Raw genomic sequence first — 15,660 nt, 5'->3', positions numbered from 1 at the left:
TACAGGATGAGAAACAGATGGTTTGTCGGATTTGTCGATATAAATGTGCCTTTAATCTCCTGTCTAAATTATACGCCACTCATTATCCTCATCTCATATCAAGAGCATGGATATTCATCTAAAAAAAATCAAGTTAATGATGAATACATAAAATCAGACTTTAACTCTGATCTCACAAATGCTTATTGTATGTTATATAACCTTATCCATTGCTAATCATCTACGTTAAAAAAATTTATGAAGAAATACCTATCCCTTCCTGAGGAACCATCATTAAATTAATGGAGGATGTTGGTACTAATTTCATTTATAGAAATACATATAAAAATGTTTTGAGTCATCCACACCTAATAACGATCAAGTTATCAGTAAAAAGTATAAAATATTTACTAATTTCGAAATGGAACTCTGAATTTTGGACTATCTAACAGTAAGTATTCAATTTTTTTTAAATCTAACCCTAAAATATAATTCTATTTTTGCTAAACATATCCAGAATTATGATACACAACTAGTTTCTTCGCTTAAAGACTTGGGTATGATCATTAGGTTTTCCAATATTACATAGTCAATAAATATTACTTTTTTTTATCGCTTAAGGCTTAGCTATGGTTGATAGGCTCCAAGAAATGGTGTTCAGAAAACTCATAAAAGGTAAAAACAACTGCTTAAATGGTCACAACAACGGGGGTAGTTACATTGGGTGTAGCATTATAATTAGCAATTGTGTATATCCTTCATGATAATAGTATGTTGTTATATAAGCATAAATAACGAGGAAAATATCTTTTTTGATGCTCTTAATAAGGAGTAATATCGCCGGACATTACTACATAATTAGTTGCTCTAAATCTTTAAGATGGATTTATTTCTAACATTTTTTTTATTAGTACATATATTTATTGTCTAATTTTATGATTTTGACATTTACTTTACCGATGAGATCTAACTAATTATTATTAATAGAGATATATCTATCCTGTGCACAAGTGTATATAGCAACTTCCACATGAAGAACAAGGGTGATTATCTTTTTGATTAAACTCCACGTCTCGCTTGTGTTTTGCAACCTAAAGTTATGACATATTTAACTTGATTCCAATGTCAGAACAAGAAAATATTATTTGGATCAATCTATTATTTCAATATTCTCTATATATAATTTATTGTTATTAGTTATATGATTCCAATTGTTTAATTTTGTATATTTAACATAAATGTATGATGGTATATTTTTTATTATGTAGATTATATTTAATTAAAGCCTTCTTTTTTAAACTTTGAACTTCAAATATATTTCAAATACTCTACTTTGTCGTTTCATTAGCTATTATTCTGAGAAGAAGGTTAATAATGAATTACAATTTCATGGAGGGTGACGTTATAAATCTACTGTAACGGATAAAAAACGTCTAAGTCAATTATACGTAGTATATCTTCATTAAACATTTTGCTAATAAATACTTTCGTTATACCCTCAAAAATCATAATAAAGCAGGCAGATGATAATCACTTCAGTATTTTAAACAATGATACCATATGTAATTTTCCCCCCCCTTCTCCTTGCACGCTTTTTTCTCTACAATATTATCAACTTTGCTTATTACTTAGATGGATAAATCTTTCTTACTGCTTGCCGTACATACTTAAAATAAAATTTTACAAATATAAGGCAAAGAACACGGTCACACAACAGTGTATTTGTGCTACTACAGCAGATTTATAAAACCTAGTTTACATAAAATTTTTGTTCAATAATGTTTTCTTATTTTTTTACATTTCATAAATTTTAAAATACGAAGGTTCGTTTTCCTCATTAATTGCATTATGTCTCATATGATATAGCATCACACCAATAGATGAGATGGTGTGCACTTTGCAGTTCTTCCATACAGACATTATGTATTTCCACTTGCTCAGTTTGGCTAGAAAAGGGCCATGTCCAATGTAGGCTTGTATAATGAGTCTCAATTTTTCTCTTCCAAGCTTGATACACTCGACTTCGGCTAATTAAGCATAGTATGCGTATGCTTCATACTTTGATCCTTTTTATATCGATCACACCAATATTGATAGAAGAAGTCATGAATTACATTCTTTATGTGGCTTCGAGGCGTCCCAATAGTAAACTGGTTTTGGCTCTCAGTACCCCTCTTTTCCGATTAGTGTATGTATTCTATCACAATGGAACCGATGCCCACGACGTTTTGGAAGATTACCAAATCCATCCATGTATCATGTAAGAAATTTATCGTTCTCTACCTTGATTTCGTTGCCTGTTTCATAATTTATATGTCTGGAGGTGCAATATCCAAACTGCCTCCATTCCTGCGGTTCGTGTCGATCGAAATGTATGATTCATTGCCGAGAGTACTTTCCTTTGAATGGGGTTTAATATTTGCCTTGCACTTTTCTTTGTAGTGATTGTATGTCCCCATCCTAGACACCCATAGGAGATGGTAGGTCTGATCATTGCTTCATTCAACCAGTTAACCTTGTCTGAGGTCAGTCTCCATTTTTTTCATGTGATTACCTTTGCCATATTCCATATCTGAGAACACTTGGAGGCTTTTTTTTCAAATACTCTGTCTAGGTGAGTCCTTGATCAAAAGTCACACCTAGGTACATCATATGTGTGGCATATTCCATCACATTGCCAGCCATTTCTAATTGTGGAAAGTATTTTTATCTAAGTTTATAAGCTTTCGAAAAGAGTATAGAGCTTGATTCTGATAGGTTAAAGGTAAGCCCATTTCCCCCCCCCCCTTCAATAACAGTATTGATTGCCCTTTGCATTGCATTGACAAGGTTGTGGTGATGTTTTCCACTAATTAAAAGGAGGATGTCGTAAGCGAAGCCAACGACCTTGATTGCTCTTTTTTTACATTTATTAAGTAAACTATCCATAATCATACTTCAAATGACCGGAGTTAGAACACCCCCTTCTCGGCTCCCACGGGTTGGATTGACACAAATTTCTTCGTCATTAAGCTTGGCTGTAACTGTACGGGTACTTAGTAAATTTTTGTACCTGGATCTGATATACTCTGGAATACCGAGTTTTTCCATTGCTGCATCGGCTGTTATCGCTCTGAAGGATTTGGCCAGGCTGTAATCTTTTTTAAATAGTTTTTTGGCAGAAAACTTACTTTCATTTCTCTACAACATCTTGGTGTATAACCAGAGATAAAGTTCTCTGATATAGGCGACGATGCTCTCCCCAAGTTGTTGCAGTACAACTGGTTTCAGTTAATCAGGTCCTGAGCTTTTGTATGAGCCAAAGGAGTTCAAGGATTCCCTGACCTTGTTGCTATCCAAAAAGAATAGGTTAAAATCATTTACTTTTATGGATGTTCCAGAAGACGTACTGAGTCTACATTGTGAGAAATTAGTTTCCATGAGTATTTTTAGTGATTCGGCAGGTGATTGCACTTAACCCTAATCAGTTTTAAGTAGATTAATAGAGTTGTACTTCGCTATTTGAAATCTTATAAGTTGAGCAATATCTTTTGGACCTTCCGCTTTGTTGAAGAAATTCCTCTATGATTATCTCTGCTCTTTCTAAGTTGCATTGCTTTCGAGCTTTGTAAATCAAAAACACACACATAAACTGTTTCTGGTAAAAACTGAGGACTTTGAGTAACGATTAATAGATTAATTAGGCCTAGCATGCATTATATATCCTCACATCTACTCAAAATGTTCAGGGCTATATTTTTAATTTTTATATCAGGAAAAAAAAGTTCCCTGAAGAAGTCTGAGACAAACAGTATCTTTCAAGAATCTGCTGCTGAAGTATTGGAGGACGAAACAGCCACAGCAGAGGAAGTAAAGCAAAAAGGACTTTAATTGTTAATGCTTAGGTAAATGAAAATATTACTACATAAGTATATACGCTTATGAAAGTTTCCTACCTTAGAGAATCGTCAATAAAATTTGTGTTTAGATTTTATACAAATTATATCTTTTATAGCTACGGTGGAAAAGGAAACTGGATGATGGAAGATTTGCGTTATCATCAGTTCATGAAAGGCAGCAGCGACGTCTAATACGACAATCAAGCCATAGTCTCTTGCTCCAACCAAAAATACTGCAAAGTATCACTTCTTACGAATCCATCTGCAGGTCATTGAATAGTAAACATTGATGGGCATTGAACTAAGTCAGCTTGATTGGGGCTAGAAACTATCCAATAACAGATACGACCATATCATGAGGGATTTTCACGCGGCTCCAGATAATATTCTTCGCTTTTTTGTCTGAGAAAAAAAAACTCAATTCATCCTCCTTTAGGACCTCCTGGTGAATTTTAGAATTGAACTACTCCAAAACATGGAGACCACGTAGACTAATTTTCTAGTAGGTATCATCCGACAGTGGGAAGTAAATCCATACAGTACTTGTAGGGATCAATTGACTAGCAGAGTTTGAGTTATTCTCTAAAATTACTCTTGATATGGTCTAAAAGCTCATCCGGTCCCTTGAAGGAAAAGTTTCTGAGCTGTCAAAGCCGACCATTATCGGAAGAGTCCAATAAATTCATCTTATCACCTCATATAATTTATTACTAAAATAACTTAACTATAGTTAATAGTTATTTATTAATACTAGAATTAGAATATATTCGGTATTCTACTTTCTACACTCGTGACTCAAATCTAGCTATATTTATTAATACACGAATACATACTAGTTTATAGTTAGAGCTGTTATTACAGAAATAATGCCCCTGGTGGATAAAAAAAGTAAATTCCAACCAAGACATTTTCCACCTGTTTATTGTTTTCGTGCTCGTTTCTCAATTTGGTTAAAAGCTTTAATTAAATAATAATTAACAGTTGTCAACTACAAAATATAGAAGGCATGCTACCATATGTTGCTTTTTTCAAATTTTTCCTTTCCCTTTTGTCATTGTGGGTTGAGAGAAGATAAAATATGTAATATATTCTTATAGTTCTTTATTTTCGGACTTCTTCCCTTGTCCTTGTTCTATCCTTCACTCCCTCATCTATACATATATATCTATAATCCTAAAGTACTCCGCTAGGGGTAACCTACATATATGTACAACATCCCCCTTTTTTTAAATAAACATTTTTTTTTTTTTTTTTTTTTTTTTTAATACAAGTATAAACAATCTATCCTTTCTCCTTTCTTCCTTCAAAACTCCACCTTTCGTACGTACTTGTGCCGGAGTTCGGTCTGGTACTTATATGATGTCCCCTCTCTCCAAGTTTATTTTTCGAACCATTCGATGATGTTCATTATGATAATTTTCACTAGCCTTTCGTTGCTGTTCCTCAACTTTTCTCAGTTCCTCATCATCTGGCTTCCTTATAATCCTTGGTACCTTTGTTCTGACCTCCCTATTAAAGAGGAGCTGAGCAGATAATTTTCCATTTTGCAATGGAGCCGACCTGTACGCCAGTAACGCGTCTTCTACATCTCGACTTTTTTTCAAAAAGTTCTTTACGGTTTGCAAGCCTCTTTCAGCTAATCCATTCTGGTGTGGCTGTTTTGGACATGAGAAAATCTGATTGAATCCCCACTCCTTCACAAAATCCGAAAACTCCCGACTCGTAAAACATGGCCCATTGTCTGAAACCAACGTCTCAGGAATACCATGTCTAGCAAATACTGAATTCTTATGTGGGCTTTTGACTCTTAAGCTCTTCCATTTCGATGTATCTACTGTAATAGTCCACTACTATAAGATAGACTTTTCTTTTAAACATAAATAAATCAGAAGCAACAAGTTTCCATGGTCCTGATGGCAACTCATTAAAACTGTTTGATATCTATATCAACTGTTTTAAAGATATTAGATATTCTCACTATCTCAAGATCCTTCTCACTACCAGAGGAGCTAGAAACGGTATCATTGTGTTCATAGCCCCATTTGGAGTCAAGGTATTCAATATATATACAACAAAAAAGCTATTATGTGTACAAGTAAGACTGTTTCTGTTTGTCTTTGTTATTAATCCATTATTTATATCATTAATACTATTTACAGTACATGGTAAAATTTAAATATAATTTAAACGCTGCTCTATAAAAATGAATTAACCCTTTTATGAAGCATCGAGTATTTATGCAGCAAGTTCTATTTATTTTTATTTTTTGCTCTAGAGGCTAAAGTACTCATAACTAAGTAGAAATAGAATTTGTGTAAGAGCAAAATATATGATATTACTGAATTAAGACCATTGTTGATATCAACTGCATTTTATATGATTTGGGGGAGAAAATGAACTACTTCTATAGAGAAGAGCACTGCTACCCCATCTTTACTCATTGGTAAATTGGTAAAGAGGGAATATCTGTAAAGAAAAAACTAATAAGTATCCCAATTAGAAAAGGAAAAAAGGGATTGTCGTATCTGTTCTCTCTTCTTTATTGTTCATTATTTAATAAGTAATGGTGTGTTAATTTCTACCTCTAAAAGAAGAATTATCGCGTATCTTTGCTGTAAATTAATTAAAAAATACAAAATAAAATAAGTATATATATGAATTTAAATATAATTATAATATTTCCCTATACTAAAGCTATTTTAAATGTAGAAAAAAAACAACAACATATACCTGAATTAAATTCAACCATTACCTCAACCTCGATCAAAAAATAGAATAATAATAACTAGAGATGAGACCTATGTAGCGTAAGTTAAAGAAAGTAATGACGATTTTTTCTCGACGAAAATCCCATGCGTAGAAAGTTCTGCTCTTTATAGAGTAATTCATTTTGTCTATTCATTTTTTGACAAGGTAAATAAATCTATATACTATTCGAAACATTAACAACATTAATACACGTCTCTTATTCGTCATATTATTTAAACCATAACTCCAATTCTAAATCATACAAGTGGCAGCGGATTTTAACATATGTCTTAATTCAGTATTACCATAACTCACGCTCCTGCTTTCTCCCCCCACTCATAAAAAAAATCATCTGTAGTCATCACATCACATCATATTATTTTTTTTTCTCACACCCTAATTATTATTATATTCATTCTTGAGGAGAAAACAACTATTATAAGGGAGATTGCAGTTTGTGGAAACAAGAAAAGTCCGCGTTAAATGAAGTCCGCCTTGTACTAAAACCCGTAAATTGGAAGAAATTACTTTTGAATATATACTTCTTACTATTTTTCCTTTTTTACCTATTATTATTGTTAAGAAATAAAAACATTTTATTCGTCATAAATTATTTAAAATAATGTATACCAGACAAAATACTTCTAAAATAATTGTTAAATTTAATCTTAATGGGGTGTTTACTTTATTTTTAATCAGGTCATCTGTATATGATATCCCTTTCATATTGCGTTTTTTTTATATTATGATAATAAATAATAAAAAACAAAATATGGACAACAAGAATGATTGTAGCTGTTGATGAGTTTGTCCACATTATCCCTATATTTCATATAATTAAGGGTGATAATTTTAGTAAGAATAGAAAAGCGTGCGAGGAGAAGAGAAGAAATACTAATGGCATCATTGATTAAATAATATATATCTTCTTCTATCAATCAAGAACGTTATCACTCCCGCCTTTATTATTCAATATTAATATAATATTAGATGATGATAGTCGATAGAGAACTGAATGAAATGCCTAAAATAACGTCACCTTCTGTCTGGATTTATGAAAATGGAGGACCAGGAATTTGGAAACTACTTACAGGATGAGAAACAGATGGCTTGTCAGATTTGTCGATATAAATGTGTCTTTAGTGCCCTGTCAAGAATTATACGCCACTCATTATCAGTGCCGTATGTCAGGAAGATTTTTCGGTCCGCTTTACAAGGGTGAACGTGGGATATTTAAACAGGGCAAATGCTACAGCATAGATAAAATCTTGCAAGAATATCGTCCAATAGACTGTCTGACCATTATTTTCTTCAGACAAACATTGGGAAAAATAAAATGAAAAGGAAAAACTCTAGACAGAAAGTCAATGCCGACCTATTCATAAAGGAAGGAGTATAATGGAGTATAAAATGAACGGTGCAAGAATGAGAGAAAATTTTTGAACTATACAATTAAGTCAAACAATTTAAACCTCCTTAAATATTTTTAAAATAATAACGGATGAAGATAATGAACGAAATTATAATATACCATGAAACGGTTACATCGACAGAAAATAAATTATGTTCACAAGTCTTGATGTTCTTAACTCGCATGTATACGTGGTGATGTGTTTGAAAAAAATGAAGAAAAAAATGCATGTTTTCTTTATCATGATTAGAAGAAGAAGTTTTTCCTCTCTTTCCTTGACGCAAAGGTGTCAATCAAACTGCCCATGTCTTCATGGAACACCTTGTCCACCATCACCCTGTCCATGTTCAAGAGGGTGAGGGAGGAGAGCCTCTCCTGGTCCATGGTGGTCCTCATGTGGTTCTTGAGCCTTCTGAGACAGGAGAATGACCGCTCCGCCTCACAGCTGCTGATGGGCATTGAAGCCAGGATAACGATCACCTTGTATAGCTCCGGCATCAGGCGGAACACTCCCGAGCTTATTAACTCCGCAGCAATTTGTGACGAAACCATGTCTTCTATGTCAATATCTGCCTAGAGAAACATAAATTTTAAACATATAATGCAAAATGAAACATTATAATATTAACCTTGAATTGCTGGAAGATTGCATGGTCTGACTGGAGCTGCTCGAGTTCAAGTCTGTAGTGCTTGGCGACATGCTCAATGACACAAGTCTCCACTTCACTGTCATTGACGATTGCAATGAGATCCATTGTTATGTTTGTATCGTCAATGGCAAATCTGCTCTCAAGCTCTAATACAATCTTATTGATTGCAACATCGAAATGTGTTTCACCGAAGTAGGATTCAGTTGTTCCTTTCCACTTTATTCTCCTTGGAATCTTCGCCTCCTTGAATCCCAAATCAATTGAGTCCTCCTGGTCAAATACTGATTTCATCTCAGACGACTTCAACTCAGCAAGTTTCCAGATTGATTCAAAGATTTTCTCATTCTTAACATCTTCAAGAGTCCTAATCACTAGTTTGACGTGTTTCCGGGCCTTTGTTAGGTCAACCTTTCTGCCTTGAAGTTCATCTGACAAGCTAGATGTGTGTCTGAGGAGTGTCTTCAACAGTTCAATGCCGAAAACAAATTCGTGACTAAAGATGCTGTTGAGCAGAGAAGTGACAATGACCATCCCTAGAGATACAGCGTGTACAGCATCGTAGCAGAGACTCCAGCGGGTAGCAGACTGGTTCTTCAGGGTCATCACCTTGGCATGCTCCTCATCTTTACTTGTTATCTTCACCGACTTGTAGATTGCTGACCTCTTTGGTGACCCTTCAATGAAGTTGTATAAAATTTGTACTGTCCCCATTGTATTTCTCAACAGGGTTATATCTGAGAGAAGATCCTTGACTACAAGATTGAGGAGATGGGCGTAGCAGTGGATGTAGACACATAGTGGGGCTGCTTCCTTCCACCTGGTGGCAAGGCCCTTCTGAATGCCGGATATGTTGGAGGCACCGTCCGCGGCCAGGGAGACAGTGCGGGCGGGGTGAAGGCCGAGATCCTTGACAGCCTCGTGAAGCTTCTCAAACAAATATTTGCCGTCAGTCTGGGTAACTTTTACAAACTTGAGGAAGCTCTCTTTCTTGATGCCTTCACTCGTCAGATATCCCAGTGACAGACTGAACTGCTCCTTGTTTGACATATCTGATGTCTCATCAACAATCACAGAGAACCAGTAGTAATCATCGCCGGCACAAGTCTTGACATCTTCAATTATATTTTCAGTCACTTTGGATGCTATAATCTCTATCAGCTCATTTTGGATGTCAGGTGAAGTCCATTTGGCAAAACCTGCCCCAGCCGAACCAAATTTTTTGACTTCGGCCTCCATTTTATCTTTGAGAATATGATTGTCGTGTGAACGCAGGGACAAAAGCTCCAAGAAGTTTCCTCGATTGTTTTCATTAGATTCCGTCAACTTCGCCCCTAAAAGCCAATCCTTGCTTTGCGAGGAACCCAACAGTTAGGAAAAGATACCTCAAATAAGCTCGCCACTTCACCACTTCCTCAGCATGTTGAGACTGAACATGGCCGAGAACCGAGGTTTTCTTTCTCTTTGATGTGAGGAAATTGATCCACTTTTCCATCGACAGTTTGTGTTTTTTGTTGTTAGAATGAACTTTCAACGAGGAACTGTTTTTCCATGTTTTGAACTCAAATTTCCCAAGGTTGGAAATGGAAAATTTGGAACAGGCGAAACACTTGGCTAACTTTTCAACCTCGTCATATTCTAGCCACGGGAACTTACGGAACCAATCATATTGAAAGTCTCTGGAGTATTTGTCATCTATCTGAGGACTGTATGTTTGTAACTTGGGCTGTAGAGGATGATCTCTCTCGACTTTAGGCACAGTTTCCCGCTCAGTCTCCACTCTGGTTCTGGTCTGGATGTCCTTCCACTTTGGCTCCCGCCCGGTAAGTATCGGTTACCCAGCTGGCTCGTGAAAACGACAGGGTACTCTGGGCCTCCGTCCACAAACTCCATCTCCTCAGTCTTGCTCTTCTCACCTCCCTGGACATTGTTGCTAGTCTCAGAGTCCTCTGCAGAGGGAATATTGTTGTTGTTGACTACAAAGAGCTGCTCGGGAGAGAAGATTGGTCCGATATCGAGATTAGGAAGTCTTATTCCATGAGAAATCCGTCCGCTGGGGTAATTTGATGAGTCGCCATTATTTTCTGTGTCTGCAGTAACTTTCTCTTCAGCAGAAACGGACTTTTCAGATCTTGGTTCAGGCAGTAAGGCCTCAACTGGAGCAGGGTCATTGGGACAGGAGGAGGCAGTGACTGAGGATGAGGATGTAGCAGAGGAAGTTTTCTTAACAGCAAAGTTCAATGTTTTCTGCTTCTTATGATCAATTTTCACTTGACACTTGCAGCTGGGGTCATTCTTATGGAGTTTAACTTTGTGATCATTAAATTTGTCCTTCTGTATTTCCTTCTGACAGATAGAACAAATCACCAACTCTCTGTTAAAATACGTTTTCCGCTTCCCGTGATACATTTCTGATAATTAATAAATTACTGCAACAATCCACTCTAAAAAGTACATAACTATTATTTATGTCCCATTTAAGCAGTAATAATTTAATTTATCTTGTATTCAATGAAAGAAATTCTCACGCTCTTAAATATTTCAAGAGTACTCCATACGAAAAATGTTGTGTGCGTCTTCTTTTTTTTTTTTTGGCTGTAAAGTACTTCACATTTGCAACCAGTAACGTTAAACGTAATATCGAACTCAAATATCCACTCAATGTGAAGTACTTTAAATCTATACGAAAAATGTTGTGTGCGTGTTTGTTTTTTATTTTTGGCTGTAAAGTACTCTTGAAATAATTGCAGTAATTTATTAATTATCAGAAATGTATCACGGGAAGCGGAAAACGCGTTTTATATTCAAAGGTTCAATCATTTATATTTATAAAATGACAGGCAATATTTGAAAGAGATATTACGGTAAATTACAGGATTTGAATTCAAATTTATGCGATGAATTGAGATACCCGAGAGTATTAACTGTAGTTTAAAACCTCCGTTTTATCTATCTGACTTAATTTGGCCCCAATATTGTCTTAGAGATATAATTTATTAATTTACTAATTCTATAAATGTGCCGGTGAATTTTGGCTACTTTCAGTACAATTTGTGGAGCCTCCAAAGGATTAATCAGAATCATTTTTTCATTTAAATGAACTATAATTTGTTGGAAAATGTATTCCATGTTCAATTTTGAGAAAAATTATCTAGCTTCCTTTTGGGTGGACGTGCTACAAATATGTAATTTTATTATAATGACTCATTACTATTATGAGTTGGTCATAAGTTACATATATATAATAGATTTTAATAATTAATTATGACATAATTCATCTATATTTACATACCTATATGATTGGTGGACGGTTGAGTAAGGTGTTTTTTTTTTGGTCCGCTGAAGCGGACAAAGCGCAATACTGACGTACGGCCCTGCTCATTATCCTCATCTCATATCAAGAGCATGGATATTCATCTAAAAAAGCAAGTTAATGATGAATACATCAAGTCAAACTTTAACTCTGATCTCACAAAGATGCTTATTGCATGTAATATAACCTTATACATTGCTAATCATCTACGTTCAAAAAATTTATGGAGAAATACACGGGTAAACCTATCCCTTTCTGAGGAACCATCATTAAATTAATGGAGGATGTTGGTACTAATGTCATTTATAGAAATACATATAAAAATGTTTTGAGTCATCCACACCTAATAACGATCAAGTTATCAGTAAAAAGTATAAAATATTTACTAATTTCGAAATGGAACTCTGAATTTTGGACTATCTAACAGTAAGTATTCAATTTTTTTTTAAATCTAACCCTAAAATATAATTCTATTTTTGCTAAACATATCCAGAATTATGATACACAACTCATTAAATGGTCACAACAACGGGGGTCGTAGCTTTTGATGGTTTGCAACTAGTTTGTTTGAGACTAGTTTCCGCACTTAAAGACTTGGGTATGACCATTAGGTTTTACAATGCATCAGTTAAATATTACTTTTTTATCACTTAAGGCTTAGCTATGGTTGATGGGCTCCAAGAAATGGTGTTCAGAAAACTCATAAAAGGTAAAAACAACTGCTTAAATGGTCACAACAACGGGGGTAGTTACATTGGGTGTAGCATTATAATTAGCAATTGTGTATATCCTTCATGATAATAGTATGTTGTTATATAAGCATAAATAATGAGGAAAATATCTTTTTTGATGCTCTTAATAAGGAGTAATATCGCCGGACATTACTACATAATTAGTTGCTCTAAATCTTTAAGATGGATTTATTTCTAACATTTTTTTTTATTAGTACATATATTTATTGTCTAATTTTATGATTTTGACATTTACTTTATTATTAATAATTAGTTAGATCTCATCGGTAGAGATATATCTATCCTGTGCACAAGTGTATATAGCAACTTCCACATGAAGAAGAAGGGTGATTATCTTTTTGATTAAACTCCACGTCTCGCTTGTGTTTTGCAACCTAAAGTTATGACACATTTAACTGGATTCCGATGTCAGAACAAGAAAATATTATTTGGATCAATCTATTATTTCGATATTCTGTATATATAATTTATTGTTATTAGTTATATGATTCCAATTGTTTAATTTTGTATATTTAACATAAATGTATGATGGTATATTTTTATTATGTAGATTATATTTAATTAAAGCCTTCTTTTTTAAACTTTGAACTTCAAATATATTTCCAAATACTCTACTTTGTCGTTTCATTAGTTATTATTCTGAGAAGAAGGTTAATAATGAATTACAATTTCATGGAGGGTGACGTTATAAATCTACTGTAACGGATAAAAAACGTCTAAGTCAATTATACGTAGTATATCTTCATTAAACATTTTGCTAATAAATACTTACGTTATACCCTCAAAAATCATAATAAAGCAGGCAGATGATAATCACATCAGTATTTTAAACAATTATACCATACGTATTTTTTTCCCCCTTCTCCTTGCACGCGTTTTTCTCTACAATATTATCAACTTTACATATAATTAAGGGTGATAATTTTGGTAAGAATGGAAAAGCGTGCGAGGAGAAAAGAAGAATTACTTATGGCATGATTGATTAAATAATATACATCTTCTTCTATCAATCATGAACGTTATCATTCCCGCTTTTATAATTCAATATTAATATAATATGAGATGGTGATAGTCGATAGAGAACTGAATAAAATCCCCAAAATGACGTCGCCTTCTGTCTGGATTTATGAAAATGGAGGCCCAGGAATTTGGAAAATACTTACCGGATGAGAAACAGATGGTTTGTCGGATTTGTCGATATAAATGTGCCTTTAGTCCCCTGTCTAGAATTACACGCCACTCATTATCCTCATCTCATAACAAGAGTATGGATATTCATCTATAAAATCAATTTGACGATGAATACATCAAGTCAGACTTTAACTCCGATCTAACAACGATGCTTATTGCATGTAATATAACCTTATCCATTGCTAATCATCTACGTTCAAAAAATTTATGGAGAAATACAAGGGTAAACATATCCCTTCCCGAGGAACCATCATTAAATTAATGGAGGACGTTGGTACTGATGTCATATATAGAAATACATATAAAAATGTTTTGAGTCATCCACACCAAATGACGATCAAGTTATCAGTAAAAAGTATTTACGAATATCGAAATGAAACTCTGAATTTTGTACTATCTCACAGTAAGTATTCAATTTTTTTTTTTAAATCTAACCGTAAAATATGATTCTATTTAAGCTAAACATATCAAAAATTATGATACAAAACTCATTAAAGGGCAAAAACAACTGCTTAAATGGTCACAACAACGGGGGTAGTAGCTTTGGATGGTTTGCAACAAGTTTGTCTGAGACTACTTACTTCGTTTTAAGACTTGGGTATGATAATTAGGTTTTCCAATATTACATAGTCATTAAATATTACTTTTTTATCACTTAAGGCTTAGCTATGGTTGATGGGCTCCAAGAAATGGTGTTCAGAAAACTCATAAAAGGCAAAAACAACTGTTTAAATGGTCACAACAACGAGGGTAGTTACATTGGGTGTTGCATTATAATTAACAATTGTGTATATCCTTCATGATAATAGTATGTTATTATATAAGCATACCTAAATAACGGGGGGAAATCTTTTTTTGATGCTCTTAATAGGGAGTAATATCGCCGGACATTACTACATAATTAGCTTTTGCTCTAAATCTTTACGATGAATTTATTTCTAACATTTTTTTATTAATATATTTATTGTCTAATTTTATGATTTTGACATTTACTTTATTATTAATAATTAGTTAGATCTCATCGGTAGAGATATATCTATCCTGTGCACAATTGTATATGGCAACTTCCACATGAAGAAGAGGGGTAATTAACTTTTTGATTAAACTTCACGTCTCGCTTGTGTATTGCAACCTAAAGTTATGACATATTGAACTGAATTCCGATGTTAAAACAAGAAAAAATTATCTGGATCAATCTATTATTTCAATATTCTGTATTTATAATTTATTATTATTAATAGTTATATGATTTTAATTGTTTAATTTTGTATATTTAACTTAAATGTTTAATGGTTTATTTTTTAGTATGTAGATTATATTTAATTAAAGCCTTCTTTTATAAACTTTGAGCTTCAAATATATTTCAAATACTCTACTTTGTCGTTTCATTAGCTATTATTCTGAGAATAAGGTTCATAATAAATTACAATTTCATGGAGCGTGACGTTTTCAAATCTACTGTAACGGATAAAAAACGTCGAAGTCAATTATACGTAGTATATCTTCATTAAACATTTTGCTAATAAATACATTCGTTATACCCTCAAAAATCATAATAAAGTAGGCGGATGATAATCACATCAGTATTTTAAACAATGATACCATATGTCTTTTTCTCCCCCATTTGCACGCGTTTTCTCTACAATATTATCAACTATACATATAATATAATTATATAATTTGAATAGGTGGGAAAAAAATTTCAAAAATACATATTTATTCATAGAAAGTTATATTTTTT

The 15,660-nt window shown here is 33.6% G+C and overlaps 1 protein-coding gene and 1 long non-coding RNA gene across 2 annotated transcripts; one reads left to right on the top strand and one right to left on the bottom strand.

Annotated features, from left to right (window-relative positions):
* Positions 1-7,890: 7,890 nt before the first annotated feature.
* Positions 7,891-9,461, bottom strand: LOC139905437 (zinc finger MYM-type protein 1-like). Its single transcript, XM_071888579.1, has 2 exons — positions 8,646-9,461; positions 7,891-8,589 (listed from the first exon to the last, which is right to left on the bottom strand). Exons 1-2 carry the CDS (start codon positions 9,375-9,377, stop codon positions 8,263-8,265), a joined length of 1,059 nt encoding a protein of 352 aa, XP_071744680.1. The 5' UTR covers positions 9,378-9,461; the 3' UTR covers positions 7,891-8,262.
* Positions 9,462-13,632: 4,171 nt separating this feature from the next.
* Positions 13,633-15,294, top strand: LOC139905436 (uncharacterized). Its single transcript, XR_011780165.1, has 3 exons — positions 13,633-14,322; positions 14,378-14,517; positions 14,580-15,294. It is a non-coding gene; the product is annotated as an uncharacterized lncRNA (long non-coding RNA).
* The last annotated feature ends 366 nt before the right edge of the window (positions 15,295-15,660 follow it).

The sequence above is a fragment of the Lepeophtheirus salmonis genome, chromosome 5 (genome assembly GCF_016086655.4).
Source record: "Lepeophtheirus salmonis chromosome 5, UVic_Lsal_1.4, whole genome shotgun sequence".
Classification (NCBI taxonomy): Eukaryota; Metazoa; Arthropoda; class Copepoda; order Siphonostomatoida; family Caligidae; genus Lepeophtheirus; species Lepeophtheirus salmonis.
The sequence above is the reverse complement of the archived record's forward strand: the minus strand, read 5'-3'. Positions and strand labels throughout refer to the sequence as shown.